Here is a 13,448-nt window from a genome sequence, read left to right as displayed (position 1 = left end):
TTTGACAAGTGGCTCCTGAATTGTGCCCAGCCAGACTGCAGCACTGTTGGGAATACTGAATGAATTGTGGGTCTCTGAACTGCCCAGAGACAGAGGGGACACTTCCCTTGGGAATTTCTCAGTGCAAGGGAACCAGTTGAAGATCACCCAGTCGGTATAATGATGCCCTATAAGAAGCAGATTCTGTGCCAGCCATTGAATTTATAAGTTCATGGTCTTGGGTTCAAATGCCTGCTGCCCACCTGCTGCCTAGAGGTAAAGAGTATGGGTGCAAGCTAATAAGTACTAATTGGGCTGCTTTTACCCTCAACTTGGGTTTTGTTTATCTTAAAGAAACTGTCTCACAATAAAGTCTTCTGATCTTTAAAACTATATAATAAACATGCTGAGCTCACTCTTGGTCAGTCTTCCTTCACAAGAGGCAGGCTGACCCACCAAACTCCAGATTTTTCTCTACTTTTGTGTCTGTTTGCCTTTTTCCAAATCCCTTCATCGACCTGTCCAGTTAGACCTGTTGGTAACATCAATCTGTTAACTTTCATTAAACAAATCTCCAGTCTCCTCTCCCACCCCCAGCATAGGGAATTCATGTTGATTTGGGGAATGTTTGGTGTTCTTAAGACCTTATTTCTCAACCCAGAACACAGTATGTCTTTCCATTTATTTAGATCTACTTTTATGCCCTCAAGTAAGATTTTTGTAGTTTGTTATATTCTTTTTATTAAATTTATTCTTAAATATTTTATAGTTTCTGCCACTGTTGTGAAATAGATTATAGTTTTTTTTCTATTTCCTTTTCTATGCATTTATTGATAGAGAAAAACTATGTGTGATATCCACAGCCACCTTATTTGATAATTCAGTAATTTTTTTAACAACTCCTTTTAAGTCTACATTTATATCATCAGAAAAGGAGATAGTTTTAATTCTTTTCCTTTCTTTATGAAAATGACAATAATAATAATAATATTTCATTTTTGTCTTACTGCTTTTATAGATAGAACTTTTGAGATGAGGTCATAAATAGTGGGGATTTCAGATATCCATTTCTCTTAAGCTTGTGATTTTATTATAATAGTTTTTAATTTTTACTAAAAATCATTGGTTTTGACAAATAACTTTGTTGTTTTAATTTTCGTTCTGTTTAGATTTCTATTCAATGTTTTTATTAAGAATGGTTGCTAAATTCTATCAAATGCCTTTTCAGATTATATTTGCTATTAATGATCACAGAATTAAATTGATATAGTCCTTGTATTAGTCATATTTACATTAATATAACAAACACCTGAGGTAATCAAGTTAGAATGAAAGAAGGTTTATTTTGGCTCACAATTTTGGATGTTCCGGTCCATGATCAATTCTGGTCCATGATCACCTTGTTGCTTTTAGGCCTGTGGTGAGGAAGCACCTTAAGGTTGCAGCACATGGTGGAACAAAAACGCTCATCTCGTGGCCAGGGAAATGAAAGACAAAAAGAGACTGGGTTCCCAATACTCTGTTCGAAATCACACTGCCAGTGACCTAAGGATCTCCCACTAGGCCCTACAATTAAAAGGTTCCATCACTTCCTAATAGCACCAAGCACAGCACCCAAACTTAAATATATGGGCCTCAAGGGCATTCCAGATACAAACTAGAGCAATATTTAATTTACAAACTAGAGCAATCTTCTCAGTATTTCTAGAATAAACCTTTATGATGAGAGAGCATATTCCTTTAATACAATGTTAGATTCTATTATTGACATTTTATTTAGAATGTTTGCATCTATCTTCACAAGTCCATGATAGTTGTATTTTGGTTTTGGTGTTATTTAACAGATTTTGATTAAAGTTTTTCTGGCTTTGTTAAATGAATTGAGGAGCTTTCTTATTTTTCTGAAGACTGATAAATTTAAGATTAGAGTGATTTTTTCTTTGTATGTTAAGTAAAGATCCTCTTTGGCAATGTTATATTTTGTTATTCTTTTCAATAGTAGTTCTCTAATCACCTGTACAGTTTATTCTGTGGTAATTGGTTTATTTAAATTGGTTCTTGAATTTATACACAATGGAATATTACTCAGCAATAAAAAATAACAAGATCATGGCATTTGCAGGGAAATGGATGGCATTAGAGCAGATTATGCTAAGTGAAGTTAGCTAATCCCAAAAAAAACAAATGCTGAATGTCTTCTCTGATATAAGGGGGGTGACTCAAAATGGGGTAGGGAGGGAGGAAGTACATGAGAAGAAGATTACCTCTAGATAGGGAAGAGAGGTGGGAGGGAAAGGAAGGGAGAAAGGGAATTGCATGGAAGATGGAAAGAGACCCTCATTGTTATACAAAAGACATGTATGAAGATGTGAGGGAAAAAAAAAAAAAGAATTGTGTCACCTTAGATTGAGTAGAGAGAAGTGATGGGAGGGGAGGGGAGAGGGAAGGGAGGAAAGGAAGGACAGTAGAATAAAATAGACATTATTATTGCTGTGTGTATATACTTGACTGCATGACCAATGTGATTCTGAAACCTGTACACTCAGAATAATGAGAAATTATATCCCATCTGATTCAAATGTATGATATGTTAAGATCATTGTACTGTTATTGTAACTAATTAAAACAAATTAAAAATTTAAAAAATAAAGAAATAAAAAATAAATTGGTTCTTAGGTAAATTTTCCTATATATTTCTAGTAAGTGAAATCAACAATTTCCTCTTAAGTTTTCAAATTTGTTACTATTAAGTTTCATGCACTGTGCTTTTCAGATTATTGATATTTCTTTCTGTATTTTTCTCTTTATCCAGTCAGTCTTTAGAAAGATATTATTATGTTATTAAAGAGCCATCTTACAGGTTCTTTTAGTTAATTTTCTGCTTCAGCAGTTAAGGTTCTTTCTTTGGCTTTCAAATTCTGTTGTCACTTGAAGTAATTGATCTGAACAAAAACTAATTTCAGGATACCATTCCCAAAGGTTGTTTCAGTGTCAGAGTTTGTTTGGTTTGGAAATCTAAATTTTATCAAGTATGTCAAGGTAATTTTGCTAGTGTTCTTCTTGAGAAGCCCTGTATCTGGGATACAGAAGACTATCATGCTTATTTCTGATAATTTTTCTGTTTAGTAACAAAGGGAATCAACCTAATCTTTGAGCTTCTATGTTGGAAATGGTTGGAAAGTGTTGAACACTGATTAGACATTGGCTTTTTATGTATAGCAAAAACACTAATGTTAATCCATTTTACTATGATTAATAAATTTTTTGAGCCCAAAACACAAATGCATAAATACCACTCTCTTGTGCATGGGGTACAAATGTTCAAAGTGGAAGATTGTAGAGCCCAGGACTTGAATTTTTCTCATCTTGCTCAGCTGACTTTATAAGGAGCCAGAAGGTGGCAGCAGTTCAACACAGTTTTAAAGAGCCATTACACTACCAAGTAAGTTTAATTTGTGAGTTTACAATTGCTAATTTTTGAGAAATTTCAGTTGAAAGTGTGCTTAGGAAGTAGAAAATATTTTAGAAAAGCACAAAAAGTGTGTTTAAAGTTTTATTCTAGATCATCATTATTTTATATCGTTTTATACCTCATTTTAAGGTATTTATCCAGTTTCTTAAAACTGAGGGTATTCTTTCTTTTTTTAACATTTATTTTATTTGTTTTTATTTTTTTATGTGGTGCTTTTATTTTATTTTTTTTTATGTGGTGTTTTATTTTTTTTATGTGGTGCCTCATGCATGCTAGGCAAGCGCTGTACCTCTGAGCCACAACCCTGGCCCCGGAGTATTATTTCTGTTATTATTTTTTCCCATTTAATTGGAAAACTATATTGTTTCTGCTGCTAAAGAAGAATGTCATCTTATTTTGTATCTTTAAGATCTAGAGGACAGTTGCTGGATTTCATTTGTAAGTATATTTGTGAGGTTGTGTCTTGAAGTGGAAAGTTACAGTTACTTGTTAGTCCAACTCCTTGCATGACAGTATGTTTATCTCTAGACTTGAATCTCAGCTTATTTTCAATAGTTGAGCTGATTGACAAGTAGATAGTTATTTACATAGTTAAAGATAAAAATCAAAGGTAAATTCTTAGAACTATGTGTGTTTAATACATTATTGAAAGCATCATTTTATATCCAAACATTAATTGAACTATAGTTGGTTAGAAATACCTATTCTTAAAGCTTTAGTGAAAAAAATAAAGAAGGAAGAAGATGACCATCTTCCAAATGAAGTTAATGGTTATTAATGATGAAAGATTTTCTCCAGAAAAGATCACTTCCTTTTAAAAAAGCAAAATATTAAATGTCAATACCTAATAATACTGGTAAATGGCATCTCTACTTAATTTTGATTGACCATTGTTTTAAATTTGAGTGTCTTTTTCCTGTAGATGTGTATATATTAGAAAAACAATGGTGTGCAGCATCACATACCTGTAATTCCAGGAATTTGGGAGGCTGAGGGTGCAAAATTGCAAGTTCAAGGTTAGCCTTAGCAATTTAATAAGATTCTGTCTCAAAAAATTTAAAAAAAAAAATTTAAAAGGGGTGGGGGAAAAAGCTCAGTGTAAAGCACCTCTGGCTTCAGTCCTCAGTACCAGAAAAAGAAAAAAGAAAAACATTTCCTTAGTTGAAGCTTCACTGCATATAACTGTAAGAGGGCTCCAAACTCCAGTTTAGAAATGTTTTTCATAAACATATAACTTAGGTATTGATATTTATTTATAATGCATTTTACATACAACCCGTGGAAGCTTTAATTTTTGTATTACACCTTATTGACTCAGGAATCTTAATTTAAAATACTATATAATATCCTTCAGAAAAAACTGAGTATATGGTAGTTGTAGTCAAAGTGGGGTTTTGGTAGGGGAGAGGAGGGAGTGAAGGGGTGTCTGAGAAATTGTTGAGATCTGAAGTATTATTTGTTTAGAAAAAGGTTGGAAATGGCTTATTTTCTGGTATATGTGAAATAAGGGAAAGCCTATCAATTTTCAGAGTAAAGTTGTCCAGGATTTGAAGTTTGGCCGTGTCATCTTCTAACAAGGTAGTTTTAGGCAAGTTTTTAAATCTTTTTGGACCTGTCTTCTTAAAGTGGGGCTAATATTTTCCACTTTATAGTGTTTGATGATAGATAAATGAAAGAGTAAAAAGTCAAAGCACTTATTTAATACTCTTGTACATTGTGGTCATTCAGTAAGTGTTCCATTCATCAGTGAAATTTTAATCCTTCTGTAACTTAACTGTGAAATGTTGCCTCAGACTGATTTTCAGTTACCTTGAACATAGTTATATTAGCCTTTTTTTGTGAAAAAAAGGGAAAGGGTGAAAATGGACACTATAGATGCCAGTTATATAAGGTGTTACCACGAGTACACTTAGTAAAACTGTCCGTGAAGGTTATTTAGAGATGATTTAATGCTTTAGTGTAGGACTTACTGAAGAAAAAGTTTCATTGCTTATAGTCCAGTCAAAATTAAATTGTACTCTGAGAATTAAATTTCAAACATCATGAACATTTATGCAGCTTACATTGTATCATTTAACTCAAATAAGAGCGGTACTATGTTTTCTTTGTATTTTAAGTTCATTAATTTTGGTTTCACATTTATATGCTTAGCATCTTAATTATTCTATTGAATATTGTATCACTTTATCTGATAATTAGACTTCTACCAACCTCAGTCATGTGTAACCATGTATTTAAAAGAACATGACTTAAAACAACAGTGTATGAAATGGAGAAAAGGAGTGATTTAAGGAGTTTAGACCTACATTTCCCCTGATAACATTTCACTAGTTTAGATAAAGAGAGGGTCATATAGTGAACCACTGGAAAACTTCATTTTGAAACACTCGTTTTAAGGAAAGATTCCCATTATATTTTATTTTAATATCTTCTAAATTATGTATATCACACATAAATTGGCCAGTATAAACAAAAAAGGAAAACCAAAAGTAATGTGTTTGAAGTAAAAGGGAATTTGCCTTCACATTCATTTCCCCTAGTACCAGGCATGCTCTCATCTCATTTTCCTTCCTAATAGAAAACACTATTAAACAGATTAGCATGTGTCTTGTCTGTGTCTTACTGTGTACTGACATATCACAACTTTTGTTATCGGCATATATGGGTTTATGTTATACATATTCTGTGTGCTTTTTCTTTTCTTTTTTTGGAGGGGATGGTGGGGTGGTATCTTTTTGATCTTTTTTGTGTGTATGTGTCAGTAATATAAATCAACCTCAGGATATTTAACAATTATATGAAATTCCATAGGGTGGATGTTCATTTCCCTGCCAATGCTCTCCAAAGACATCAGACACAGACCTGTGTTTGAACAAATTGGATTTATTACTTTTTGCATTAAGGAAGAGTGTGCACCATGGAGAATCACAGGGTATCTTGGAGGATTTAGAAATGATAATATTAAAGGATTGAGCTCATGTTAGGTGATTTGTGGGGAGGATTTAAGAAAGTATTTGCATTGGATACTGTGAGGAAACTGGATAATTCTATTATGGGTATCTTAATAAGTCTCATCTAGAAGGAGGAAAGACTGAAGTGCAGGATGTAATTAGTAAAGAAGCTGCAGTTGCTCACACTGGCCTGGATTGAGTGTCATATTTGAAGTTTTGACAATATTAATGTTTTATCTGTATTCACATATCATTATGGAGTGATGCTATTTTGTCAGTATCACAGTGGCCTTGTCTGATATTTATATTCTGTGAAACTGTTTATGTTCAATAGGAGAACAGTGCTGTTAATGCCAGGATAATTTACAGTAAAACCAAAGCCTGGCTGATGGTACCAGTGCCACAATGACAGGGGAGCTGCTTTTTTCCTCTTCCCTTTTTTAATGATCAGCAAGGTTATTTCGTACTTATTATCAGCACAAGTTTTCATTTATAGTGTTAAGTGGTGAGCATTTTTATTACATGAGGTGTGAGGAAACATTAAGTTGAATTGTTTCTGAAAAGTTTAGTCTCAATACCATTTGTTGACTAGTCCATTGTTTTTTCTCATTTTGTAGAATACAGCATTGTATTCTAAATGCTGACATAAGCATGAACATATGGCAAAATTTCTCTTACTTGACCTTCACTTAACTGACTGACTGGATTAACTGGTATTCTATTCTAAACTCCCTCTGTAAAAAGTAGGGGCTAGAGACTACAGAAAGCTTAAAGTTTACTACTAATATATGCTACTCAGCATTATGCTAATACAATTCAGTTTTTTACTAGTTAAGTTTTACATTACAAATACTCAGATGTAATGTTTCTAAAAACTATTCATGCCAGCTGTGCTTGCTATATTTTATATTTATGATTTTATTTGGTATTATGCAAATCAGTAAAATATGAGAGGGAAAGGAAATAAAGGTACTGTTTCAAAGGAAAGTAAAAACAGTGAGTCACCAAAAAAACTTGTGGCTTGTGTATAGGGCTTGTATTTTATTAGTATATACATCTGAATAGTTCTAGGAGTACTCTTGTCCTATGGTAAAATCTCTTAACTGACAACTAAGACTTTAATAACAACAAAAAATTTATTGAATTGAATACTGAAAGGAAGCTTATTTCCAGAATAGTAAGCCATTTTATGTATTTTCTTGTAAAACATTTTAATGATGCAACCTATCTTATATCTTAAAATTATAAGGACACAGGCACAATTGAGAATTTGTTAACAAAAAACTAAGTTGGTGATAGTTTAAATGCAGTGTTTCATACTGCAGGCTTGTATCTATATGATATTTCTAATTAGTGAATTAAAAAACTGGTAACTCTAAAGCTAAAAGAAAGAAAACTAGACTTCTGCATTGTGTTATTTATTACTGAGAAACAATTTCAGAATTTAGTGACTTGGAACAATAAGCATCTCACAGTTTGTGTGGTCAGAAGTCTGGGAGTGCTTTCAGTGGAGTGGTATGGTTGAAGCTTTCTCATTAGGTTATGATGTCAGCCATGGATACAGTCATTTGAAAGCTTGATTAGGCCTGAAGGATACATTTCCAAAATGATTCATTCATATGGTGCTGGTTATTGGTAGGAGCCCTCAGTTCTTCCCTATGATGTTCTTTCCATGGACTATTTAATCATCTTTATGGTTTGGTAGCTAGCCTCCCTTACAGTATCAATCCAAGAAAAAGAATGAGACAGGAGATGTAAAGTGTTTGATGATCCAGCCCTAGAAGTCACATACTATCCATCCCATCTACTTTGTTTTATTTGTTTGAAGGGAATCAGTAGCTGAAAAAGTCATTTGGGGCCTGAAATTGAGGGACCTCAGGTGATAACTTCCTTTAAGTCAAATAGTTACTCAGGACTCCCATGTTAAAGCTGTATTTTCCTCACTTCAGTGATTCTAGTACTGCATTAGATTTTTTTGGCATGGGTGTGTCCTATGAGTCATAAACAGTATTTTTAAATATTTAAATCCACTTACTTTAAAAATTTTTTAAACTTAAAAACATATTTAATAAAAAATGTGTGGTATTGCAATTTGAATATGCTAACTCAATGTTTTATAATATATATTAATTGCATAAAAGTTTCAATAATAAATGTTTCTTTGTGCTACATATAATCTCTTAAACTCCTCCCTTCCCCCAAAAAAGTGATTAGTAGTATATCTTAAACTTAAAGGGAAGGCAGTTAGATCAGACTCTTGAATAAGAGAAAAATTACTACACTGCAGATGTTTATTTTGTGCATGTATGATTCAGGGAAGAGGAAAGGTTCACTTATGTTTGACTCCTTTTTAGGATACTGCCTTAGGAAAACCACGAGAGGTGTTTCGACTACCTACAGATTTGACGGCATGCGATAATCGCCTTTGTGCATCTATCTATTTCACATCATCCACCTGGGTTACCTTGTCAGATGGAACTGGAAGATTATATGTTATTGGAACAGGTGAACGTGGAAATAGTGCTTCTGAAAAATGGGAGGTGAGGTTTTTTGGGATTTTTTTAAAGACTTTCAAAGTCCAGAAAGTATATGCAAATTAGACCTTATTTATTTTAAAAGAATACTTTTCAAGGAGAGCTTATAGGTGACCTTGGTTTTTTAAATATAAAGTCTTGTGTTTCTTTTTAAGTAAATTATAACATACATATACTTTGTGTTTAACTGTTAGGTTAGTTGTTTGTTTTCATCTAGGGTCAGTATACTTGTCAGGATTTGCATTTATTTTTCAGCAAATATTTCTTGAGTGTTTTGTATGTATTAAAGCACTGCACTAAGCATTGACATTGTCTCCTCCTTGAAACAGAGTTGAAAAAGCTTATATTGAAATGTTTTTCTCCTCTACCTTCATGTTAAATTTGCTGATATGTTTACACTGGTTAAATAGTTTAACTATTCCCTACTTAGAAAAATACATAGTAATATAAATATGCTTATGTACTAATCTCTAAGATGCCATTTTTCTTTCAATGTTAAAAAATGAAGCAGATCTAAATGTGAGAGGTAGATTAGGATTTTAATGGCAATAAGACAGAATCAATTTTTCCAATGTCTGTTTTTGAAAATGGAAGAAAATGATTTGGGGTAGATAATCAAATGATTTATTGCTTCAATTCCTTTGAATTCCACTAATTGGTATAATATTGCCACTGTCTAAATCTTAGCAGATAGCCTTTAGTTTCAGGTAAATAAAGAGATAAAAGTTTAATATATTTACATGTTATAAAATATCTTTATCAGATCAATGATACATATTAACATCAGACCTTAATTATTTGAGAAAAACCTGGGAGGTTTTCAAACTAAATGACTTACCTATCTTACTAAGTTTTTACTAAATGGTATATTACCAAATTATAGTATGTCTGAAAAACTAAACAAAAACATCATCAATAGTCTGTTTATAAGAGACTGTTGCATTCACAGTTTCATATTCATCGGACATTGTGACATTTTCTACTCTAGCCTTCAGTAAAAGCTTAAAAAAATGAGTTATTGTGTGTTATAGCTATCATTAACTGAAACATTTGGAGTTTTGAGAATGATGGTCAAGAGATAAAAATGAGAATTATTATTGAGTTTTGTAGATTAAGTTGGTTTTAAGCAGGAAGAGACAAGAGGACTCAGTTCACTCTCAACTTATTTTTTTTAAGAATATTCTATTCCACAGATTCTGCTGGAAGGAGATGCACATAGATTTATAATTCTTTTGATTTTTGCTGTGTGTGTCCCCTTGAAACATATTAAGCCTTTAAAATATGTTTTAATTCATTAAAAACTGAAGTCTGTTTTATGCCCTTTGTAGTATGCACTGCTATAATAAAAAAAGAACCCTTCTGAGATGTTGTCTGTTAATAATTATAGCTTTGTCTAGATAATGGGGGAAGTGAGAGAAGAATGGGACTTGGACATCAATTAAAGTGAGAAAGCTACAGAATATATTAGTTACAATAATTTAAGAGAGTTTTAGGACTTTGGGGCAATTGGTGTGACAAAAAAAAAAAACTAAGAGTAAAAGTGATTAAAGGGCATGATAGGGCACAAGGGGGCCAAGGGTGGTGGTAATGACTAGGGTATAGAAAGAAATTAAAAGATATGGAAGACTGCGTACTTTCCAAATAATATTATTAGGGTGGTAGATCAGAATAGTGTTACAGTTGAGATGCTGGTCTTGTTCAGAAGATTAAAAACCTCAGCCTAGCAACTTCTAGTCTAGTCATCTGCTTCTTTTTACTCTTTCTAGTTCCTACCACTTGTAAGAGAAAGAAAAAAAAAAAGGAAAAACTAGCTGCTTATACCTCCTAAAACATGTCATTTTCGCTTCTTGCCTTTAGCTTCCATTGTCCTGCAGATGAGTTAAATTCAGTCAGCCAACTCAAAATTTATCTTCACAGGTTGTCTCAGTTTTGAGTATCTGAGGGCTTGTTGTTGTTGTTGTTTCTGCTTTTGAAAATTGTTAGATGAATTCCAAAGACTTACTATTGAATAATTTTGGCAGAAGTGTTCAAACATATAGGGAAATAGATAATAGCTCACTTTTCTTTATAGAGATTTCAAGTAGAAAAAAATTGCAGGGACTCTAGGTACAGATTTCAAAAGAAAAAAGCTAACTTTTTCTTCTGTTTTTTTTTGTTTGTTTGTTTGTTTTTTAATTTTTCCCCAACTGCAACTTTTCAGAAATCTTGTTTAGAAATTAGTCTTAAAACTCTCCTGTTTAGTGTTTACTCTAAGAGGTAGATTGTCTTTTAGAGCACGCATTTATGGTATAAAAAAGATTTTAATAGGATTTTGTGCAGCTTTAAATTTTGGGGGGGAAGGGAGAACAACATCAAGAATACATTTTAAATAGAGTTTGTTGAATTATCTTTTAAGTGTAAATGGGCTCTTTGGTTTTGAGATTAAACTTTACTGATTTGTTCTCTGATGACTTTTATCTTTGTGTACTTCCAGAAAATAAACAGAAATACAAATAAATAAATAATAGGTATAAAGCATACATGCATACTGCATACAGAATGCAGAAACAAAGAGTAAGAAAGCAGAAATAAGTCATACATGATAAAAGGGAAGAGAGTAGGAGTGAATATTGACTTGTCTGTGGTCTTTTTATGTAGAGCACTTTTACCCTGTGTAATTCTTCTTTAAGAGATTGCTTTTAGTTCTCTTTCTCCTTTAAATACTGTGTAGATGCCCTGTTATTTTCTTTAAAGCCAAGAGTATTGATCAGTTTTCTATTATACAAATCGCGTTAGTGTGTATGTGCGTGTGCATGCATGCACAAGTTTTTTCTTCAAGGAACATTATTTAAATTTGCTTTTTTATTTTTTAATTCTTCCTAATAAATAGTATACAAAATAGTTGTTGGATTGTCACCACTTTTATGTATTCCCTCTGTGCTATGCTTATACAATATATACATTTTCATGGTGTTTTTTTTTTTTTTTTTGGTAGATTATGTTTAATGAAGAGCTTGGGGATCCTTTTATCATAATTCACAGTATCTCTTTGCTAAAAGCTGAAGAACATTCTATAGCTATCTTAATTCTTCGAATAGAGAAAGAAGAATTGGATATGAAAGGAAGTGGTTTCTATGTTTCTCTGGAGTGGGTCACTATCAGTAAGAAAAATAAAGGTAAAATAAAATAAAATTCTGACTCTCTCTATAGTGATTGCCATCAGTATGTTTTGAAATGCAAAGCTGTCCCTGTAAATGCTGTTTTGTTTTTCCTGGGCACTATTGATTCTAGCACCTGCCACCACAGGTGGGTTGGGTATCTGTAGATAGTTTTTCCTCAGGTATGAATCAGTTATGAGTTAATAAAATAAATAAATAAATAATGTGCTTTCATAGCTAGTTATGCCTTTATATAAAAGGAGACATTATTACAAGACATTACTACATAATTCTTGAAAATTTTTAACATGTATATTTTTAATATTGCTAAGAATTATAGTTTTATGCTACTGTGTTTCTCCAGAGATGAACCAAAAATGCTGGGAAGCACAAATCTGTTACATTAACTACTTCAAATTTATTCATCTTATTTATATAAATTTTCATATCTGTAGCTGTACAGATATATCTTGTGGTAGTTATTCATTTTGGAATGAATAGCCTTCCTATAAAATATATAGTGCCTAAATTTAGGTCATTAAAAGCAAGTAGGATTGCTTTTCTTGCATATACCTGTGAAGGATGTATAGATGTATAATTTTAGTTAATTCATGAAACTATAAGCCTGTTTTTATGTATGTGTGAATTGAATGTATGAATATAGGAGAGGATGCAACCCATATTAATAGAGTAAATAGTATAAGTAAAGATATGGGCTCAACTGAAATGTCTGAGTATTTTTTAAAACAACAACAAAAAAACCCTATCTTCATAGAATAATAAATTTAGTTAATTTACAAAAAGCTTTTGGGATATGGTTGTTGATATGTTAAAAGTGTTTTTTTATATTTGGTTATTAGTAATCTAGATCTCTTTATGTGTAGAAATAATTTCTACTGTAAGCATATTTTATTTTAAGAGACCCCCTTACCAGCAGTTAGAACAGACAGAAAAATAGTCCCCACCACACTTTTTCCCTTATCCTCAATTTGTGGCTCTTTTCAGAAGATGCCTGTCATATACCTGCTGGGAAAATAGACAGACTATAGTCAAGGAGAAGGTAGAACCTTCAGAAGCTGATATTCTAGGTAAGTTAGTCACTTTGAAGGCTAGATCTTTGCTGTCCAATAGGAACTTGTATGAGATGGACATGTTTCGTATGTGCACCATTCACTACCATAGGTACTGTGTAACTATTGAGAAGTTGGAAGGCCAGTGTAACTGAGGAATTGGATTTTAAACTTAATTTTAATTAATTGCTTGTGGCTGGTGGCAACTGCCACCAGCCACAATTGGACAGAATAATCTAAGAGAAAATTGCATTAGATCCAGTATTTTTAAATAATCATTGAAGATAATGAGGTTATGAATATTT

General features: G+C 32.4%; 1 protein-coding gene across 2 annotated transcripts in view; it reads left to right on the top strand.

The window, feature by feature from the left end:
* The window catches only part of Nudcd1 (NudC domain containing 1), a 55,141-nt gene that overhangs the window by 14,550 nt on the left and 27,143 nt on the right, over window positions 1-13,448 (top strand). For both annotated transcript variants that reach the window (XM_076835502.1, XM_076835501.1), the window contains exons 3-4: window positions 8,757-8,942; window positions 11,911-12,091. In XM_076835502.1, the coding sequence (XP_076691617.1) occupies window positions 8,757-8,942; window positions 11,911-12,091 (367 nt within the window). The remainder of the gene's footprint in view (window positions 1-8,756; window positions 8,943-11,910; window positions 12,092-13,448) is intronic.

The sequence above is a fragment of the Callospermophilus lateralis genome, chromosome 16, assembly GCF_048772815.1.
Source record: "Callospermophilus lateralis isolate mCalLat2 chromosome 16, mCalLat2.hap1, whole genome shotgun sequence".
NCBI classification, from domain to species: domain Eukaryota; kingdom Metazoa; phylum Chordata; class Mammalia; order Rodentia; family Sciuridae; genus Callospermophilus; species Callospermophilus lateralis.
The sequence above is the reverse complement of the archived record's forward strand: the minus strand, read 5'-3'. Positions and strand labels throughout refer to the sequence as shown.